Source organism: Muntiacus reevesi, chromosome 8 (assembly GCF_963930625.1).
Source record: "Muntiacus reevesi chromosome 8, mMunRee1.1, whole genome shotgun sequence".
Taxonomy (NCBI): Eukaryota; Metazoa; Chordata; class Mammalia; order Artiodactyla; family Cervidae; genus Muntiacus; species Muntiacus reevesi.
Window position 1 is genome coordinate 13047747 of NC_089256.1, and position 23736 is coordinate 13071482.

The 23736-nt window shown below is 38.2% G+C and overlaps 1 protein-coding gene across 1 annotated transcript in view; it reads right to left on the reverse strand.

Annotated features, from left to right (window-relative positions):
• Positions 1 to 23736, reverse strand: part of PCCB (propionyl-CoA carboxylase subunit beta) — a 93176-nt gene that overhangs the window by 27599 nt on the left and 41841 nt on the right. The window contains exon 10 of the mRNA XM_065942457.1: positions 9964 to 10087. Coding sequence (XP_065798529.1) covers positions 9964 to 10087 — 124 coding nt within the window. The remainder of the gene's footprint in view (positions 1 to 9963; positions 10088 to 23736) is intronic.

Sequence of the window (23736 nt, forward strand, 5' to 3'; positions counted from 1 at the left end):
CCCTCTCCCCATTTCGACTCTCCTTTTTCTCCCCCAGGTCACCTCTATCTCCTCCCTACCTTTCTCTTCTCTACCCAACTCTGGGTATTCTGGGCTGTGGAGAACACTTAAGGAACTGATAACTGGCTAGATCTGTCTCTCTCCTTTTGACTCCCCATCTTCTCCTCCTGGTCACCTTTATCTCCTTCTTCCCTCTTCTCTTCTCTACATAGCTCTGTGAACCTCTCTGAGTGTTCCAGGTTGTGGAGAGCACATAGGGAACTGATTACTGGCTAGATTGCTCTCTGCCCTCTTGATTCCCCCTCTTCTCCTGGTCACCTCTATCTCCCTCCTCCCTCTTCTCTCGCCCATGTAATTCTGTGAACCTCTCTGGGTGTCCCTCACTATGGAGAATCTTTTCTCCATTAACCTAGATGTCTCATCACCAGTGCAGCATGGATGGAGAAGTCTTGAGGCTACTATAAGAATAAGACGGAAAACCAGAGGCAGGAGGCTTAAATCCAAAACTTGAGAACACCAGAAAACTCCTAACTCCAGGCACCATGACTTGACAAGAGCTCATCCAAAAGCCTCCATACCTACACTGAAACCAAGCTCCATCCAAGAGCCAACAAGTTCCAGAGCAAGACATATCACACTAATTCTCCAACAATGCAGGAACACAGCCCTGAGCATTAATATCCAGGTGGCCCAAAGTCACACCAAACCCACAGACACCTCAAAGCTCACTACTAGACACTTCATTAGACTCCAGAGAGAAGAGATCCAGCTCCACCCACCAGAACACCGAGGCAAGCTTCCCTAATCAGGAAACCTTGACAAGCCACTCATCCAACCCCACCCACAGAAAGGAACCTCCACAATAAAGAGGAACCATAAACTTCCAGCATAAAGAAAGGCCACCCCAAACACAGCAGTCTAAACAAAATGAAAAGGCAGAGAGATATTCAACAGGTAAAGGAACATGATAGTTCAGTTCCGTTCAGTCGCTCAGTCGTTGTCGGACTCTTTGTGACCCCATGAATCGCAGCACGCCAGGCCTCCCTGTCCATCACCAACTCCCGGAGTCCACCCAAACCCATGTCCATTGAGTCAGTGATGCCATCCAGCCATCTTATCCTCTGATAAATGCCCGCCAAACCAAACAAAAGAGGTGGAGATAGGGAGTTCACCTGAAAAAGAATTTAGAATAATGATAGTAAAAATGATCCAATATCTTGAAAACAAAATGGAGTTGCAAATAAATAATCTGGAGACAAGGATTGAGAAGATGCAAGAAATGTTTAAGAAGGACCTAGAAGAAATAAAAAAGAGTCAATCAATAATGAATAATGCAACCACCAGCCCAGGTGGGATGCATGAGTCAAGTGCTCGGGCCTGGTGCACTGGGAGGACCCTGAGGAGTCGGGTGGAGAGGGAGGTGGGAGGGGGGATCGGGATGGGGAATACGTGTAACTATATGGCTGATTCATGTCAATGTATGACAAAACCCACTGAAATGTTGTGAAGTGATTGGCCTCCAACTAATAAAATAATATTTAAAAAAATAATAATAATAATGAATAATGCAATAACTGAAATCAAAAACACTCTCAAGGGAACCAACAGTAGAATAACAGAGGCAGAAGATATGATATGAGGTGGAAGATAGAATGGTGGAAATAAATGAAGCAGAGAGGAAAAAAGAAAAAAATATTAAAAGAAATGAGGACAACCTCAGAGATCTCTGGGACAATGTCAAACACCCCAACATTCAAATCATAGGAGTCCCAGAAGAAGACAAAAAGAAAGGCCATGAGAAAATACTTGAGGAGCTAATAGTTGAAAACTTCCCTAAAATGGGGAAGGAAATAGCCACCCAAGTCCGAGAAACCCAGAGAGTCCCAAACAGTATAAACCCAAGGCAAAACACCCCAAGACACACATTAGACAAATTAATGAAGATCAAACACAAAGAACAAATATTAAAAGCAGTAAAGGAAAAATAACACACAAGGGGATTCCCACAAGGATAACAGCTGATCTTTCAATAGAAACTCTTTGGGCCAGAAGGGAAAGGCAGGACATATTTAAAGTGCTGAAAGAGAAAAACCTACAACCCAGATTACTGTACCCAGCAAGGATCTCATTCAAATATGAAGGAGAAATCAAAAGCTTTACAGACAAGCAAAAGCTGAGAGAATTTGGCACCAGCAAACCAGCTCTTCAACAAATGCTAAAGGATCTTCTCTACACAGGAAACACAGAAAAGGTTTATAAACTCAAACCCAAAACAACAAAGTAAATGGCAATGGGATCATACTTATCAATAATTACCTTAAATGTAAATGGGTTGAATGCCCCAACAAAAGACAAAGACTGGCTGAATGGAAAAACAAGACCCCTATATATGCTGTCTACAAGAGACCCACCTCAAAACAAGGGACACATACAGACTGAAAGTGAAGGGCTGGAAAAAGATACTTCATGCAAATGGAGACCAAAAGAAAGCAAGAGGAGCAACACTCATATCAGATAAAATAGACTTTGAAATAAAGGCCATGGAATGAGACAAAGAAGGACACTACATAATGATGAATGGGTCAAACCAAGAAGAAAATATAACAATTATAAATATATATGCACCCAATATAGGAGCACCTCAATATGTAAGGCAAATGCTAAGAAGTATGAAAGGGGAAATTAACAGTAACACAAAAATAGTGGGAGACTTTAATACCCCACTCACACCTATGGATGGATCAACTAAACAGAAAATCAGCAAGGAAACACAAACTTTAAATGACAGAATGAACCAGTTAGACATAATTGATATCTATAGGCCATTTCACTCCAAAACAATGAATTTCCCCTTTTTCTCAAGTGTACACGGAACCTTCTCCAGGATAGATCACATCCTGGACCATAAATCTAGCCTTGGTAAATTCAAACAAATTGAAATAATTCCAAGCATCTTTTCTGATCACAATGTGGTAAGACTAGATGTCAACTACAGGAAAAAAACTATTAAAAATACTAACACATGGAGGCTAAACAACGTGCTTCTGAATAACCAGTAAATAACAGAAGAAATCAAAAAAGAAATCAAAATATGCATAGAAATGAATGAAAATGAAAACACAACAACCCAAAACCTATGAGACTCAGTAAAAGCAGTGCTAAGGGGAAAGATCATAGCAATACAAGCTTACCTCAAGAAACAAGAGAAAAGTCAAATAAATAACCTAACTCTACTGGACACAACTGAGTGACTGAACTGAACTGAACTAATCACCTAAAGCAACTAGAAAAGGAAGAAATGAAGAACCCCAGGGTTAGTAGAAGGAAAAAATCATAAAAATTAGGGAAGAAATAAATGAAAAAGAAACAAAGGAAATCATAGCAAAAATCAACAAAGCTAAAAGCTGGTTCTTTGAGAAGATAAATAAAATAGACAAACCATTAGACAGACTCATCAGGGAGAAGAATCAAATCAACAAAATTATAAATGAAAATGGAGAGATCACAACAGACAACACAGGAATACAAAGTCTCATAAGAGACTACTATCAGCAACTATATGCCAATAAAATGGACAACTTGGAAGAAATACACAAATTCTTAGAAAAGTATAACTTTCCAAAACTGAACCAGGAAGAAATAGAAAATCTTAACAGACCCATTACAAACATGGAAATCAAAACTGTAATCAGAAATCTTCCAGCAAACAAAAGCCCAGGACCAGATGGCTTCACAGCTGAATTCTATCAAAAATTTAAAGAAGAGCTAAAACCTATCCTACTCAAACTCTTCCAGAAAATTGCAGAGGAAGGTAAGCTTTCAAACTCATTCTATGAGGCCACCATCAGTGCAACAGCAAAACCAGACAAAGATGTCATAAAAAAAGAAAACTACAGGCCAGTATCATTGATGAACATAGATGCAAAAATCCTTAACAAAACTCTAGCAAACAGAATCTAACAACATATTAAAAAGATCATGCATCATGACCAAGTGGGCTTTATCCCAGGGATGCAAGGATTCTTTAATATCTGCAAAACAATCAATGTGATACACCACATTAACAAACTGAAAGATAAAAACCATATGATTATCTCAACAGATGTAGAGAAAGCCTTTGACAAAATTCACCATCCATTTATGATAAAAACCCTCCAGAAAGCAGGAATAGAAGGAACATACCTCAGCATAATAAAAGCCATATATGATAAACCCACAGCAAACATTATCCTCAATGGTGAAAAATTGAAAGCATTTCCCCTGAAGTTAGCAACAAGACACTCTCACCACTACTATTCAACATAGTTTTGGAAGTTTTAGTCACAGCAATCAGAGAAGAAAAAGAAATAAAAGGAATCCAGATTGGAAAAGAAGAAGTAAAACTCTCACTGTTTGCAAATGACATGATCCTCTACATGGAACACCCTAAAGACTCCACCAGAAAATTACTAGAGCTAATCAATGAATATAGTAAAGTTGCAGGATATAAAATTAACACACAGAAACCCCTTGCATTCCTATACACTAACAATGAGAAAACAGAAAGAGAAATTAAGGAAACAATTCCATTCACCATTGCAACAAAAAGAATAAAATACTTAGGAATATATCTACCTAAAGAAACAAAAGACCTATATATAGAAAACCATAAAACACTGATGAAAGAAATCAAAGAGGACACAAATAGATGGAGAAATATACCATGTTCATGGATTGGAAAAATCAATACAGTGAAAATAAATATACTACCCAAAGCAATCTACAGATTCAATGCAATCCCTATCAAGTTACCAAGGGTATTTCTCAGAGAACTAGAACAAATAATTTCACAATTTGTATGGAAATATAAAATACCTGAAATAGCCAAAGCAATCCTGAGAAAGAAGAATGGAACTGGAGGAATCAACCTGCCTCACTTCAGGTTATACTATGAAGCTACAGTCATCAAAACAGTATGGTGCTGGCACAAAGACAGAAATATAGATCAACGGAATAAAATAAAAAGGCCGGAGATAAATCCACACACCTGTGGACACCTTATCTTTGATAAAGGAGGCAAGAATATACAAAGGAGAAAAGACAAGTGGTGCTGGGAAAACTGATCAACCACTTGTAAAGAATGAAACTAGAACACTGTCTAACACCATACACAAAAATAAACTCAAAATGGATTAAAGATCTAAATGTAAGACCAGAAACTATAAAACTCCTAGAGGAGAACATAGCAAAACACTCTCCGACATAAATCACAGAAGGATCCTCTATGACCCACCTCCCAGAACATTGGAAATAAAAGCAAAAATAAACAAATGGAATCTAATTAAACTTAAAAGCTTTTGCACAACAAAGGAAACTATAAGCAATGTGAAAAGACAGCCTTCACAATGGGAGAAAATAATAGCAAATGAATCAGCTGACAAAGAATCAATCTCAAAAATATACAAGCAGCTCCTGCAGCTCGGTTCCAGAAAAATAAACAACCCAATCAAAAAATGGGCCAAAGAACTAAACAGACATTTCTCTGAAGAAGACATATAGATGGCTAACAAACCCATGAAAAGATGCGCAACATCATTCATTATCAGAGAAATTCAAATCAAAACCACAATGAGGTACCATTTCACGCCGGGCAGAATAGCTGCTGCCGTAAAACCTACAAACAATAAATGCTGGAAAGGGTGTGGAGAAAAAGGAACCCTCTTACACTGTTGGTGGGAATGCAAACTAGTACAGTCATTATGAAGAACAGTGTGGAGATTCCTTAAAAAACTGGAAATAGAACTCCCATACGACCCAGCAATCCCACTGCTGGGAATACACACTGAGGAAACCAGAATTGAAAGAGACACATGGACCCCAATGTTCATCACAGCACTGTTTACAATATCCAGGACATGGAAGCAACCTAGATGTCCATCAGCAGATGAATGGATAAGAAATCTGTGGTACATATACACAATAGAATATTACTCAGCCATTAAAAAGAATGCATTTGAATCAGTTCTAACGAGCTGGATGAAACTGGAGCCTATTACTAATGTATATATATGGAATTTAGAAAGATTGTAACAATGACCCTATATACAAGACAGCAAAAGGGACACAGATGTAAAGACCAGTCTTTTGGACTCTGTGAGAGAAGGCAAGGGTGGGATGACTTGAGAGGGTAGCGCTGAAACATGTATGTTATCATATGTGAAACAGATCACTGGTCCAGGTTCAATGCATGAGATAGGGTGCTCAGGGCTGGTACACTGGGATGACCCTGGGGGATGGGATGGGGAGGGAGGTGGGAGCAGGGTTCTGGATGGGGAACACATGTGCACTCCTGGCTGATTGATATTGATGTTTGGCAAAAACCACTACAATATTGTAAAGTAATTAGCCTCTAATTAAAATCAATAAATTAATTTTTAAAAAAAAGAATAAAGTGACCCCCTAACTCATAGTATATGGAAAAATATAGGTATATATGCAAAGAACTGAAAATGGAGTTTCAAACAAATACTTAAACGCCAGGGTTCACTGTGACAGTATTCACAATACTGGAAAGGTAGAAGCAACCCAAGTGTCCATCAACAGAAGAATGATTAAATAAAATGCAGTATGAAGCTTCCCTGGTGGCTCAGTGGTAAAGAATCTGCCTGCCAATGCACAAGATGCAGGTTCAGTCCCTGGGTTGGGAAGATCCCCTGGAAAAGGAATTGGCAACCCACTCCAGTATTCTTACCTGGGAAATACCATGGACAGAGAAGCCTGGAGGGCTACAGTCTACAGGGTCACAAAAGAGACAGACACAATTTAGTGACTAAAGAACAAGTATACACATGCACTATCATATATAAAATAGATAAACAACAAGGATTTACCGTATAGCACAGAGAACTACATTCAGTATCTTATAATAACCTATAACCATCTGGACATCACTGGATGGTCAATACTGAAATCAGATTGATTATATTCTTTGCAGCCAAAGATGGTGCAGCTCTATACAATCAACAAAAACAAGACTGGGAGCTGACTGTGGCTCAGATCATGAACTCCTTATTGCCAAATTCAGACTTAAATTGAAGAAAGTAGGGAATACCACTAGAGCATTCAGGTATGACCTAAATCAAATCCTTTATGATTATACAGTGGAAGTGACAATAGATTCAAGGGATTAGATCTGATAGACAGAGTGCCTGAAGAACGATGGACAGAGGTTCATTACATGGTACAAGAGGCAGTGATCAAGATCATCCCCAAGAAAAAGAAATGCAAAAGGTAAAATGGTTGTCTGAGGAGGCCTTACAAATAGCTGAGAAAAGAAGAGAAATGAAAGGCAAAGGAGAAAAGGAAAGACAAATCCACTTGAATCCAGAGTTTCAAAGAACAGCAAGGAGAGATAAGAAAGCCTTCCTCAGCGATCAATGCAAAGAAATAGAGAAAAACAATAGAATGGGAAAGACTAGAGATCTCTTCCAAGAAAATCAGAGATAACAAGAGAACATTTCATGCAAAGATGGGTTCAATAAAGGACAGAAATGGTATGGACCTAACAAAAGCAGAAGATATTAAGAAGAGGTGGCAAGAATACACAGAAGAACTATACAAAACAGATCTTCATGACCCAGATAAACACGATGGTGTGACCACTCACCTAGAGCCAGACATCCTGGAATGCAAAGTCAAGAGGGCCTTAGGAAGCATTACTATGAACAAAGCTAGTGGAGGTGATGGAATTCGAACTGAATTATTTCAAATCTTAACAGATGATGCTGTGAAAGTGCTGCACTCAATATACCACCAAATTTGGAAAACTCAGCAGTGGCCACAGGACTGGAAAAGGTCAGTTTTCATTCCAATCCCAAAGAATGTTCAAACTACCACACAATTGCACTCACCTCACACGCTAGCAAAGTAATGCTCAAAATTCTCCAACCCAGTCTTCAACAGTATGTGAACCAGGAACTTCCAAATGTTCAAGCTGGATTTAGAAAAGGTCGAGGAACCAGACATCAAATTGCCAACATCCGTTGCATCATAGAAAAAGCAAGACAATTCCAGAAAAACATCTATTTCTGCTTTACTGACTGCCCCAAAGCCTTAGACTGTGTAGATCACAACAAACTGTGGAAAATTCTTAAAGAGATGGGACTACCAGGCCACCTGATCTGCCTCTTGAGAAAGCTATATGCAGGTCAAGAAGCAACAGAGAGAACTGGACATGGAACAACAGACTGGTTCCAAACAGGGAAAGGAGTATGTCAAGGCTGTATGTCACCCTGCTTATTTAACTTACACGCAGAGGACATCATGTGAAATGCCAGGCTGGATGAGGCACAAGCTGGAATCAAGACTGCCAGAAGAAAAGTCAATAACCTCAGACATGCAGATGACCACCCTGATGGCAGAAAGTGAAGAAGAACTAAAGAGCCTCTTGATAAAAGTGAAAGAGGAGAGTGAAAAAGTTAGCTTAAAGCTCAACACTCAGAAAACTAAGATCATGGCATCCAGTCCTATCACTTCATGGCAAATAGATGGGGAAACAATGGAAACAGTGACAAACTATTTTCTTGGGCTCCAAAATCATTGAAGATGGTGACTGCAGCCACGGAATTAAAAGACGCTCGCTCCTTGGGAAGAAAGCTATGACCAACCTAGAGAGCATGTTAAAAAGCAGAGACATTACTTTGCCAAAAAAGATCTGTCTAGTCAAAACTATGATTTTTCCAGTAGTCATGTATGGATATGAGAGTTGAACTAACAAGAAAGCTGAGGATCAAAGAATTGATGGTTTTGAGCTATGGTGTTGGAGAAGACTCTTGGACTGCAACGAGATTCAACCAGTCCATCCTAAAGGAAATCAGTCCTGAATATTCATTGGAAGGATTGATATTGAAGCTGAAACTCCAATACTTTGGCCACCTGATGCAAAGAACTGACTCACTGGAAAAGACACTGATGCTGAGAAAGATTGAAGGTGGGAGGAGAAGGGGACAACAGAGGATGAGATGGCTGGATGGCATCGCCGACTCAATGGACATGAGTTTGAGTAAGCTCCGGGAACTGGTGATGGAAGGGAAGCTTGGAGTCCATGGGGTCACAAAGAGTCGGACATGACTGAATGACTGAACTGAACTGACATATATCACACACACACATATATACATGTATATAAAAACTGAATCACTTTGGTGTACACCTGAAACTAACACAATATTGTAAATCAACCTTAGTTCACTAACACAAAAAAGGGTTAAAATAGCAAATTTTATGTTAATATACTTTACCACAATAAAAAGCATTTTTACAAACCCTTTTCTAAAGACAAGGAGAAATTGCCATTGCAGAAACAAAAGATGAGACTGGGTCAAAAAGGGAAGGTGTATACATCCCACATAGGGATTCATAGGAAACTTAAGAAGGAAGATAATAAGGAGGGAAGTGGTAAGCAGAGTCCCCAGTCCCACCCTGAGCACGAGCATGGAATAGTCCTCATCACCCGGCTGGGATTCAAGTGTGGCCGTCTCACCAGAAAGCTGTGCAGAGCAGGATGCTGCTAACTTGTCACATATAACTCTGTACCTAGCACCCCTGAAGGCACTAGCAATAAAACTATGAATAAGACACCAGCACCCCTGGCCTCATGGAGCTCACAGTTCAGGAGGTTAGTCAGAGCATAACCAGATGGACAGAAGGCAGACCTCTGAAAAACCAAAGAGCTTAAAAGTTAAAAAGTAATCCATAAACATTTAAAAAACTAGAGAAGCATGAAAGAAGCATTTTCAGATGCGTATGTTAATTTTGAGAAATTAAGAGAGAAAGGAGCTTTTGCAACATCTATTTGAGTTTCTCTGGCCATAGAAGGCCTTGACTGAGGAAAAGGCAGAAGACAGGCACTGTGGGCACAGGCAGCCCTCGCCCCCATCCAGTCCCTTACCCCGATTTAGGTCTGTAAGAGCATTCCCCTCCTACCTGAAGCCACGTTAGGTTGGTTGCCAACAATTCCAACAGTCCTCCCGTTCATTCTTGCAAAACCGACAATGATGTTCTTGGCATAATTGGGCATGATCTCAAAAAATTCTCGCTCATCAACAACCTGTAGGGATAAATTCACTCCTGAGCTCAAAATGATAAACAAGATAAAATCACATTACGGAATGACAGATATTTACAGATTTACAGGCAGGACAGCTGCTCCTCAGCACAGATTCTCCCTACGAACAGGACAATGGGCAGAGATGATACCTCTTCCTTGTGCTTGCCTGGGGGAAAATAAATCAGTGTTCCCTTCTTTTTAAAGGTTCTATTTAACTTGGCATATTTAATACATTTTTAACCTTATTTTGAAATAATTTCAAACTTACATAAAAATTTCCAGAATAGTACAAAAAATTTAAATATTCTTCACCCAGATTCCCCTTTATTAACATTTTACCATATAAGCGATATCATTCCCTATCCCAATCTACCTTACTCCTCTCTCTTAGGCTCTCAAGTATATAAGTGTGTATCTGTGCTTACTATTATGTATGTATATACAGGCAATCTCTTTTTCTGAATTTTGAGAATTACAGACATGCTGCTTCTTTACCTCTAAGTACCTAAGTGTCTAGTGTCTAGTACTAAGTACCTAAGTACCTAAAAATAGACAGTCTTCTATGTAACTTCAATGACATTGTCAAAATAAGGATGCCAATATTAATAGATTATCATCTATTATAAAATCTTATTCACATTTCTTCAATGATTCCAATAACACCTCTTACAGCAACAAAAGTCTGGTCCTAGAACCTAAGCCAAGATCACCTGGTACTTTTAGTGGTAAAGTCTCCTTAGCCTCCCTTAAATTTTTCCCCTCCATCTTTGTCTCTCATGTTCATAACATCTTTGAAGACTACAGGTCGGTTGCTTGGTTATTTGGGTTTCGTGTTTGTTCATGTTTAATTTCAGCCTAAGCATTTTTGGCAGAATATCACAGAAGTGACCCTCTCAAGTACATCACATCAAAAGGCACACAAAGTCAATTTGCCCATTAATAGTGGTGAGATATGCCAGGTTTCTCTCCTGTAAAGTCACTATTTTCCCACTTGTAATTAGTATTTTGTGGGGAAGTATTTTAAACTTATGTAAAAATCCTATTCTTTAAACTTATGTAAAAATCCTTAGTTTTTACTCAGGAGGTTTACTTAGCATTCATGGATGAGTGCTTAGTCACTTCAGTTGTGTCCGACTCTATGCACCCCTTATGGACTGTAGCCCGCCAGGCTCTTCTGCCCATGGGATTTCCCAGGCGAGACTGCTGGAGTGGGTTATCATTCCCTTCTCCAGGGGATCTTCCCAACTGAGGGATTGAACCCACATCTCCAGCACCAGCAAGCAGATTCTTTACCTCTGAGTCACCAGGGAACCCAAATTACTCCCACAGTAACTGCAAATGATTTCTCTAACTCCATTTTCCTTCTCCACTTATTACTTGGCATTCTACTGTTAGAAATGTCTTTGCCTTTCCCATTCACTAATGGAAAATCCACAGTGTGAATTTACAGATTTATATTTTATCTGTGGATTACAATCTTTACCAACATTACTTTATGTTCAAATTTTCCCATATTTGACAGTGAGAGTTCATTCAAGATGGATCCTATGCCCTTTTGATGTTTCTCCATCACTCTTTGGGCACTACCGTACATTCTGGAATTACCTTACTTTCAGGTTCATCTCATATTTTTTTCCTTCCCCAAATGTATAAACAGCCATTTTTCCAAGAAGCCCAGGTTCCTGGGGTGGAAAGGGGGGTAAATGATTACTTCCAAGAAGCTATCCCAGAGCAAAGAGATAGGAAGTCCACAGACACACACATATACACATTTCTGTGAGTAATATGAAAATCAGGAGTTTGCACTGATAACTTCATTCTAGTTCAACTACAGGGTTCATTCTAGTACCTCCCTTTCCATAGCTCTTTCTCCTACAGTGGAATCTAACTCCATTAACCTCAAAACATTTATTCAATCTGCAAATAAAAATGAAATAGTTTCAGAATTCATATGACCACCAAATACACACAAATTGAAGAAAATATAACTTCAATTCAGTATTTCCTTATTTCTGCCATTACACTAAAGGTATAGAGTCAAAATACTGTGTTTAAGTCATTCACTTGAAACACAGTCATGTTCTTTTGTTTTTATTTCAAAGGTTAACCACCCAGTACTGATTTTGTTTTTTAATATGTAAACATTAACATAATTTAATAATGTCATTCCCAATCTCTTCCACTCACCATGTTATGAATGACAACATTTTCTGATTTACGATTTGTGTGTGTATTGCAGAAATGAGTAGATACATTTATAACATTTTGATTCCCCTTCCACCTTAGAGAAATACTCTCTCTTGCACTTTGGGTTTCTTCAATTAATATATGCTGGGAATCACTGCATATGAGTTCAGAGGGCTCTAACTCACTCTTTTTCACTCCTGCATAGCACTGCATTGTGTGGATGTACCATAGTTTATTCAATCAATCTCCTGTGCGTTGTTTACATTACTGTGAAACTGACATTCAAGTTGCTTATTTTGTAATCATAAATAACAATGTAACAGTAGTAACCTTGTTCATCTATAATTTTGTATGGCGGGAAGTGTATCTTCAAGATAAATCCCCAGAGGTGGGACTGCTAGGGCAAAATCTCAGATATTACCATAACCCTTACCAGCAATATATCAGAGTGTCTACTCCCCACACACTTACCACAGAAAGTATTTCCAAGTTTTTAGTTTTTGGCCAATCTGACAGAGGAGAGACAACTCAGTGTAATTTTAAGTTGCATTTCTAGCATTATGAGTAAACTTGAACATCTTTCTAAGATGTTTAAGGTCCATTTCATATCTTTTGTGTGTGTGTGTGTGTGTGTGTGTGAGCTATCTATTCATGATTTTTTCCTGCTTTTTATCAATTTAAGTCTTTGTCCTCTTAATTTTTTAAAAAGTTCTTTACATGTTAGAGTTATCAGTCCCTTATTTGAGACATATGTCAGAAATATTTTCTCCCAGGCTGTTGGTTGTCTTTTTCCTTCTCTTATGCCACGCCTCGGGGCGTGTGGGATCTCAGTTCCCTGACCAGGGATTGAACTCCAGCCCTCTGCAGTGGAAGCAGAGTTCTAACCAATGGACCGCTAAGGGATTCCTGGTTGTCTTTCTTAATATTCATGTTTTTATTAGGCTGCACTGGCTCTTAGCTGCAGCCCGTAGGATCTCTGATCTTTGCTGTGGCATGCAGGATCTTTCAGTTGTAGCACGCAAACTCTTCACTTCCTGCATGTGAGGTCTAGTTTGCTGACCAGGGATTGAACTCTGGTCCCCTGCATTGGGAGTGTGGAGTCTTTGCCACTGGACCACCAGGGAAGTTCCATTCCTGGCTGTCTTTTAATTGTATGTACTTTTTGCTATGCGGAGTAGAATTTTTAAACATTTACACAGTCAAATTTATGAATTTTTTAACTGAAACTGCATTTTAAATCAGTTCAAAATCCTTTATCCTCTCCTAGAGAAATTGGTCCATGATTTCTTTTAGTACTAATTCACTTATTATATTTAGTTCTCTGATCTATTTGTAGTTTATTTTTGTATATGGTATGAACTGAAAGTATAACTTTATATTTTCCTAACCAGTTATCTGGGCTTGCCTGTGGTTCAGCAGTAAAGATTCCGCCTGCCAATGCAGAGATGCAAGTTTGATCCCTGGGTCAGGAAGATCCCCTGGAGAAGGAAATGGCAACACACTCCAGTATTCTTGCCTGGGAAATCCTATGAACAGAGGAGTTTGGTGGGCTACAGTACACAGGGTTGCAAAGAGTCAAATACACCTTAGGGACTGAACACGCAACCAGCTATCCAGTCACCTAGCATCATTATTTTTTGGGGTAGGACCATTTTCTTTTTTTGAATGCAGACCCTCAACAGTGAGAGAGTAGACTCCTAACCACTGAACTGCCAGCAAATTCTTTAGCACCATTAAAAAGCTCATCTTGCCCCGATAATTTGACATAATACCTTTATCATATGTGCCTGAACTCTATATGTACTTAAATCAACTTCTAGTTTTTCTCTTCTATTCCACTATTTATGTGTCAAGACTAGACTGTTTTAACTATAGCATGCTTTAATAAAGGATATGGCCATAGTTTTTCTTTTGACATTTTTATATTAAATCAACATCCAGGAACAAGGGATGTCTGCATTTGTTCGAGCCTATATTCATGTTTTTCAGAAGTTTTAAAATTTGCCCTATGAGTTTATTACTAAATATTTTATCTTTGTTGTTGTTCAGTTGCTAAGTTGTGTCTGACTCTTTGTGACTTCATGAACTGCAGCCTCCAGGCTTCCCTGTCCTTCACTATCTCCCGGAGTTTGCTCAAACTCATGCTCACTGAGACAGTGATGCCATCCAACCATCTCATCCTCTGTGGCCCCCTTCTCCTCCTGCCCTCAATATTTCCCACCATCAGGATCTTTTCCAGTGAGTCTGCTCTTTGCATCATGTAGCCAAAGAACTAGAGCTTCAGCTTTACTATCAGTCCTTCCAGTGAATATTCAGGGTTGATTTCCCTTAGGATTGACTGGATTGATCTCCCTGCTGTCCAAGGGACTCTCAAGAGTCTTCTCCAACACCACAGTCTGAAAGCATTGATTCTTCCATGCTCAGCTTTCTTTGGGTCCAACTCTCACAACCGTATATGACTACTGGAAAGACCACAGCTTTGACTAGATGGACCTTTGTTGGCAAAGTGATATCTCTGCTTTTTTTAATACACTGTCTAGGTTTGTCATTGCTTTTCTTCCAAGAAGCAAGTGTCTTTTAATTTCATAGCTGCAGTCACTGTCCACATTGATTCTGGAGCCCAAGAAAATAAAGTCTCTAACTGTTTCCACTTTTGCACCATCTATTTTGCCAATGAAGTGATGGGACCGGATGCCATGATCTTAGTTTTTAAAATGTTGAGTTTTAAGCCAGTTTTTTCACTCTCCTCTTCACCTTCATCAAGAGCCTCTTTAGTTCTTCTTCTCTTTCTGCCACTAAAGTGGTATCACTACATATCTAGATTGTTGATATTTCTCTCAGCAATCTTGATTCCAGCTTGTGATTCATGCAGCCCAGCATTTTGCATGATGTACCCTGCATAAAAGTTAAATATTCAGGGTCACAATATATAGCCTTGACCTACACCTTTTTCAGTTTTGAAAATTAGTCATTGTTCCATGTCCAGTTCTATCTTTATTGCTATGTAAAAGGAGATTTTACACTATCATACACAATTTGTTATTGTTTGTGTATATGAACACTATTCCTAGGTTAATTTTATATCCTGTTCCCTATTTATTCTATTTACATACATTCTCTAGCATCTTTAGCATATTATGTCCTCTACAAGCATAGGTTAAACTTTCCAAAGCTTTTTGCCTCTAGTTTATTTTCTTACCGAATTGCATTGGTTGATACCTCCAGTACAATGTTAAATAAGAATGAAGATGGACAGCATCCCAGATCTTAGTGTAAGTATTTCTATATCAAGTAAGATGCTTGGTTTTGAAGAAGTGTGTATTAAAGTCTATCATGTTAAATATTCATCAACTCCTAGTCTCTTGAGTGTGTGTATTAGAAATTGGTATTGAATTTTCTTAAAAGCTTTTCTCAGCATCTATGAAAACAACTACAGGATCTTTCTTCCATCTTTTAACAGAGTACATTATAGATTTTCTATATAACCAAGCTTGCATTCCAATAAATCCTTCTTCCTTATGGTATATATTAACATAGTGTTGAAATCGTTAGTTAACATTTATTTGGTATTCTTGCCAAGTGAACGGTAAGTGATGCCAATCTGAAATATTTTTCTACTCTACATCAGGTTCAAGTATCAGTGCCATACTTGCTTCATGAAAAGAATTTGTAAAGGGTGTGTGTATGTGTGTGTTTAATGTCTAGTCTCTGAAACAATTTATGTGGCATTATCACACTTTGGTCTTTGAAAGTTTCATAGAATTCCCACAAGAAACTATCTAGGACTGCTGCTATTTTTGTGAAACTACTACTATGTAATTGGGTCTACTTAGGCTTTCTACCTCTAAGAGGGTCAGTTTTTGGTAAAACGTATTTTCCAAATAAAATGTCCAGTTCATCTAACCTCTTATGATTTTGAAATTTCTTATATTTCCTTTCTTGTCCTTTTTCTTTTTTTTTTAAATTAACTTATTTTAATGGGAGGCTAATTACTTTACAATATTGTAGTGGTTTCTGCCATACATTGACATGAATCAGCCATGGGTATCCATGTGTCCCCCATCCTGAACCCCCCTCTCACCTCCCTCCCTATCGCATCCCCCAGGGTCATCCTAGTGCACTAGCCCTCTGGCCCTGAGCATCCTGTCTCATGCATCGAACCTGGACCAGCGATCTATTTCACATATGGTAATAAACATGTGTCAATGCTGTTCTCTCAAACCATCCCACCCTCGCCTTCTCCCACAGAGTCCAACAGTCTGTTCTTTACACCTGTGTCTCTTTTGCTGTCTCGCATATAGGGTCATCATTACCACCTTTCTAAATTCTATATATATGCGTTAATATACTGTATTGGTGCTTTTCTTTCTGACTTTCTTCACTCCGTATAATAGGCTCCAGTTTCATCCACCTCATTAGAACTGATTCAAATGCATTATTTTTAATAATATTTCATTGTGTATATGTAACGCAGCTTTCTTATCCATTCATCTGCCAATGGACATTTAAGTTGCTTCCATGTCCTGGATATCGTAAACAGTGCTGCGGTGAACACTGGGGTACACGTGTCTCTTTCAGATCTGGTTTCCTCAGTGTGTATGCCCAGCAGTGGGATTGCTGTGTCGTATGGGAGTTCTATTTCCAGTTTTTTAAGGAATCTCCACACTGTTCTCCATAGTGGCTGTACTAGTTTGCATTCCCACCAACAGTGTAAGAGGGTTCCCTTTTCTCCACACCCTCTCCAGCATTTATTGCTTGTAGACTTTTGGATAGCAACCATCCTGAGTGGCGTGTAATGGTACCTCATTGTGATTTTGATTTGCATTTCTCTGATAATGAGTGATGTGGAGCATCTTTTCATGTGTTTGTTAGCCATCTGTATGTCTTCTTTGGAGAAATGTCTGTTTAGTTCTTTGGCCCATTTTTTGATTGGGTAATTTATTTTTCTGGAATTGAGCTGCAGGAGTTGCTTGTATATTTTTGAGATTAATCCTTTGTCTGTTGCTTCGTGTGCTATTATTTTCTCCCAATCTGAGGGCTGTCTTTTCACCTTACTTATAGTTTCCTTTGTTGTGCAAAAGCTTTTAAGTTTAATTAGATTCCATTTGTTTATTTTTGCTTTTATTTCCAATATTCTGGGAGGTGGGTCATAGAGGATCCTGCTGTGATTTATGTCAGAGAGTGTTTTGCCTATGTTCTCCTCTAGGAGTTTCGTGGTTTCTGGTCTTACATTTAGATCTTTAATCCATTTTGAGGTTATTTTTGTGTATGATGTTAGAAAGTGTTCCAGTTTCATTCTATTACAAGAGGTTGACCAGTTTTCCCAGAACCACTTGTTAAAGGATTGTCTTTTCTCCATTGTATATTCTTGCCTCCTTTGTCAAAGACAAAGTGTCCATAGGTGTGTGGATTTATCTCTGGGCTTTCTATTTTGTTCCACTGATCGATATTTCTACCTTTGCACTTTTAACTTATCTTTTTAACTTGCCTAGTAGTTATTCTACTCCGTTAGCTACAGTTGTTTTTCTATATCCTAAATCATAAAATTTCTGCTTTATTATTAAATTCCTTTAGAATATTTTATTTTTCTCCAGCTTTTTGAGTACGAAATTTAGTTTCTTTTCTTTCTTTCATTTTTTACTAAGCATTGAAGGCTATAAATTTTTCCTCCTCTCACAGAGAGCACTCTGTAGATATTGATAAGAAGTGTTTTTATTATCTAATTCTCTTATAATTCTGTCATGTGTGCAAGTTAAGTCACTTCAGTCATGTCCAACTCTTTGAGACCATGTGGACTAGACCCCACCAGGCTCCTCTGTCCATGGGGTTCTCCAGGCAAGAACACTGGAGTGGGTTGCCATGCCCTCTTCCAGGGGATCTTCCTGACCCAGTGCTCAAACCCACATCTTTTACATCTACCTGCACTTGCAGGAGGGTTCTTTATCACTAGCACCACCTTATAATTCTTTCATTTTGGTTTATATTTTCTCCTTTCATCCAAGAATTGTTTAACAGAAAATTTATTTCCAAATGAGTATATTTATTGTTGTAGCTATAAATTTCTAGTTTTGATCAGTGTTATTTATAATATTTTTGCTTTATGGGCTGCTAGGATGCTTTCTTTCTGACCAAATATGTGATCAACTTTTGTAAATATTCCATGTGCACTTGAGAATAAGATTCATTGCCTTTTGCTGCTGCTGCTGCTAAGTCACTTCAGTCGTGTCCGATTCTGTGCGACCCCATAGATGGCAGCTCACCAGGCTCCCCCGTCCTGGGATTCTCCAGGCAAGAACACTGGAGTGGGTTGCCATTTCCTCCTCCAATGTGTGAAAGTGAAGTCGCTCAGTCATGTCCGACTCTTAGCGACCCCATGGACTGCAGCCTACCAGGCTCCTCCGTCCATGGGATTTTCCAGGCAAGAGTACTGGACTGGGTTGCCACTGGGTTAGCTTCTCCTCATTGCCTTTTACCAGGCTGCAAAGTCTGAAATACATTCATAATATCTATCTATGATGTTACTGAGGTCTTCCATATATTACGTTTTTTGTCCATTTCATGTACATTGTACTAATTATGGTGTGTTGTTTCTACCTATGTCTACTTGAATATCCTGTAGCTTTTCTTTTTTAAAGATGGTAGTTGTATTACTCAGGGCAAAGATCTTTTTATCATTATTGTGGATTATAGCTTTTAACATTTGAAAATGTCTTTCCTTGTCACAGTAAATATTTGAATTTTACATCATCCAATATCAGACTCACACAAACTTGCTATTTCTGTTCTCCTGACATACCTTTGCCCATCCCTTATGTTTAACTTTTCAGAATCACTTTGTCTCCTGTATATTGCATATAGCTGACTTTGCTTTATGAGGTATATTGAACATCTTTTTCTTTTAATAAATGAGATGAATTTAATAAGTTAAGCCATTCATATTTATTGGTATTTTAGATTTTTATTCTTATAATTATTCTGTGTATCATGTTGTATTTGCTGTTCTAAATGATATGTTTTATGTCATTATTTTAAAAGATGTATATTTTTGATCTAGTGGTTGGCACTGTAATTATATCTTTTTAGTGCCCTTAGTCTGTTTCCCCACTTAGTGTCTTTATTAACTGAGTTGTCTACCTTTAAAATCTGTTGAGCCACAACTATCAGTGAACTTACTGTTATACTCTTTCCCTCAACCTTCTCTTTCATCTTTCTGTGGCATTTTTTCCTCCAAACACTCATTCCCAACCCAGTTTTAGTCTTCTAATTAAATAAGTACCATCAATCCCTTTGCTAAAATTTCTCCAGTCATCTCTTGGTTGGATGAAACTCATCCTCTGGTAGCTTCAAGAAACACCTGAGAACACAGAATTCCCTCAGTTTTACCTATTTAAAACTAGTTTCTTTAGTCTTCATACATGAACATCAGCTTGGCCAGACATAGAATCCTCAGTCCCATACTCTTTCCTGGAGTCTCCAGGAGTGTTTTGCTATTGTTACCTTGCTCTGCTGTTGCTTTTGAGAAATCTGCTGCTACTCTAGTCCTTCTATCCTTGTAAGTTTTCATCTTTTTGCCTCAAAGTCCTATTTGTATGTGCACTATGTGCTCAGTCATGACCGATCTGAGGATTTTTTTTAATCTAATGGTTATATGTGGATATTAACTAGAGTTTCATCATTCTTGGTTAATTTTCCCATATACTCAGTGGCAGTGTAGCTCTGGGTCTTATTTCTGGAATGCTTTCTTAGATTACAGTTTTACACATCAATTCTATTCCTATTTGTCCTTCATCAGACACTCCAGTTATATGCATGTTCAGTCTTCTTTGCCACTTTAATCACCTGCTTTCTATTTTTTTCTACCTTTTTCTTTATATTCTTGGTTGTCTTTCCCCTTTTTACAACATTCCTTATTAAATTTCATTCAAGCTTTCTCCCTAGAGCACTCTATAATTGTCTTCATTTCTGATATGTGATTTTATTCCCCACATTTTAATTCAGTCACCACTAACTTTTACTTCTTCCTATTTTATATCTATTCTGTTATTTGTTTCTGAATTTTTCACAGTTCAAGTGATTTGAGGCTGCTGAGCACAACTGCAGGGTGATCATCTGCTGAATGAATGCTTACTCTGAAAGGAGTTTTGTCAAGTGAAGTTTTTCATTCTCATTTTTGGTTTTCTAATTTTAGTAGTTTCATATAGATAAACTACTTGTATTTGAATGAACAAGGTTGGCAGTTTGGATGGTGAACAAGATTCCCAGTTCAAGAGCACCCTCTTCTGTCAGTATAACAAAGTGCCATTTAGTTAATGGGTGTCTTGATATTAGAGTGGGAGGGAAAGGGGTATTACGACCTTCAAATTTTTGTTTTTATCTTACAAACACATACATTTATCTCTTTCTTCATTCTTCCCTCATTTCATAATTTCCAAAGGTGCCTCAATAACCTCATATATGCAGATGATACTACCCTTATGGCAGAAAGTGAAGAAGAACTAAAGAGCCTCTTGATGAAAGTGAAAGAAGAGAGTGAAAAAGCTGGCTTTAAAGATCAACATTCAGAAAACTGAGATCATGGCATTCAGTCCCATCACTTCATGGCAAATAGATGGAGAAACAGTGGAAACAGTGGCTGATTTTACTTTTCAGGGCTCCAAAATCACTGTAGATGGTGATTGCAGCCATGAAATTAAAAGACGCTTACTTCTTGGAAGGAAAGTTATGACCAACCTAGACAGCATATTAAAAAGCAGAGATATTACTTTGCCAACAAAGGTCCATCTAGTCAAGGCTATGGTTTTCCCAGTAGTCATGTATGGATGTGAGAGTTGGACTATAAAGAAAGCTGAGTGCCAAAGAACTGATGGTTTTGAACTGTGGTGTTGGAGAAGACTCTTGAGAGTCCCTTGGACTGCAAGGAGATCCAACCAGTCCATCCTAAAGGAGATCAGTCCTGGGTGTTCACTGGAAGGACTGATGTTGAAGCTGAAACTCCAATACTTTGGCCACCTGATGCAAAGAGCTGACTCATTTGAAAAGACCCTAAAAAAAAAAAAAGAAAGAAAAGACCCTGATGCTGGGAGGGATTGGGGGAAGGAGGAGAAGAGGATGAGGATGGCTGGATGGCATCACCGACTCAACGGACATGAGTTTGGGTGAACTCCAGGAGTTGGTGATGGACAGGGAGGCCTGGCGTGCTGCGATTCATGGGGTCACAAAGAGTCGGACGCGACTGAGCGACTGAACTGAACTGAAAGATGCCTCTCTCTTCCTTTAAATCTTTTCTTCCCAAGAAGGAATACCCTTCCATGACTGCCTTCTTGATTCTTGTGCATGTTTAAATCTCCCCTCTGAAGTAACTCTTCTGAACTAACAGGACTCTTTTCCAATATTTTCACTCTTACAGTGAACTTTCTCTCTGAGTAGTTTCTTCTAAATTCCCTTCTCTTTCTTCTGAGCAACATCTCGACACTTCATCTAGCTCTCCACAGAGACTTATAGCCAAAACTCAAGAAACAGTCCAACTACTTATTGTTCCACTCATTTTTATATTAAGTTTATGGTTTCCTGTCTTCTGGTTACAATAAAGGCATGGAATTGGTAGGGTTTTTTTCTTCTTATTGACCTACATACAGTTTTTCAAGGATGTGTAGAGTTTTGGATTTAGAAGACCATAACTATCCAGAAATACCACCTTCCCTACTGCCTTTTAAAAAAAAAAAAAAAAAACAATTTTAAGACTTTTGCTCTCTGGCCAAATTCCATTACTGGCCAAATATCCATTCTGATCCAATGGATATAGTCACAAAAACATGCTGATACACAGAGATGTCTTCTACATCACTACTGTAAAAGCAAAAACTATAAAAGACTGAACTGTCCATCAGTACAGTGATGCTTAAATAGTGTTCCACCCATACAATGGAATAACATACAGCCATCACAAAGAATAAGGTAAATTTGTATGTCATGATTGGGAAAGAAAGTGAAAAAAAGCAAGGTGTGCAAGTGTCTATAATAATTTTTTTCAGTTAAAAGTAAATATATTTGACACATATTTGACATATAATTTGTTTTCTGGAAAGATACACAAGAAACTTAATAGTAGTTACCTCTGAGAAAGACTGATGAGGAGAGAGAAAAGATTTGCATTTCACCTTACATGTTTCTATACTATGTTTTCTCCTTTGTAAATATTATTTACTTTTACTTTAAAAGAATTTTTACTTTTAAAAGAATCAAAATTAAAGAAAATATATTAAACTTCTGGTTCAAAAATCTGAGAAGGGGAAAAAAATGATTAAATGAAAGGAGAAAAGGAGTTAATACAAAAGCAAAAAACACATAGCCTTAAAAAAGAAAAAACTCTAAAAGTTGACTCTTCAAAATACCTCAATAAAATATTCCAACTACTAGGTAACTATCAAGAAAATACAGAATACAAAATGTGAGAGGAGAAAACCACTGAAACAGATTTTGCTGGTCTGAGACTATATAACCCTACATAAGACTATGCAGGTAAAATTAAAAATCTGGATGAAATAGGTGAGTCACAGAGAAAAATTTATATACTTTGCCAAAACTGACCCCAGCAATAGTTTAGATAGTTTAGAGACATTAGCATTAAAGAGCAGAGGAAGTTATCAAAAAGCCACTCCTCCATCAAAAAAAAAATAACAATAAAGCACTAGGCACTGACAATCTTACGTGAGAATTTCTCCAAGATTTTTAAAGAGGAGAAAATCCCAATGCTATTTCAGTTGTTCAGTCCATAGAAAAAGAAAGAAAACCTGCACATTCTTATTATGGCACTTTATGAACTGAACTGTGTACCCCTCCCTCCAAATTCATATGTTGAAACCTAACAGCCAGTGTGATTATACTTGGAGACAGGACCTTTAAGGAGATAAACAAGGTCATAAAGATTCAGGCCCTAGTCTGAAAGGACTGGTGTCCTTTTAAGAGGAAGAACACTTGGGCAGTGTCCACTCAAGCTCCGTGTCTGCACGACTGTGACGTGGTGCTTCCACTCTCAGTATGGACTCAGAGACGTGAAAGTTTTCTTTACTTTTTTGCCAAAATCACATAACAGAATGATCATATCAGGACTATTTGTAATAGCCTCAAACCAGAATTATCCAAATGCCCATCAACAGTAGATAAACTGTGGTCTGTTCATATAAAAGATGAAGAACCATGGGAACAATACACAATGCAGACGAATTTCAACTGTCATGTTGAATCAAAGTAACCAGACAGGCAAGACCACACACTATATGACTCCATTCCTATAATACACAAAACCAAGAAAAACTAAACTATGCTGTTAAAAGTCAGGACGGTGGTTTCCCTTAAAGGTTTAGGGGGAAACAGTGCCTGGAAGAGAACAGCAGGGAGGCTTCTCTGTTTCTCTATGTGATGCATTTGAGCTACCCTACATAATTTTGCTTTGTTTTAGGAAG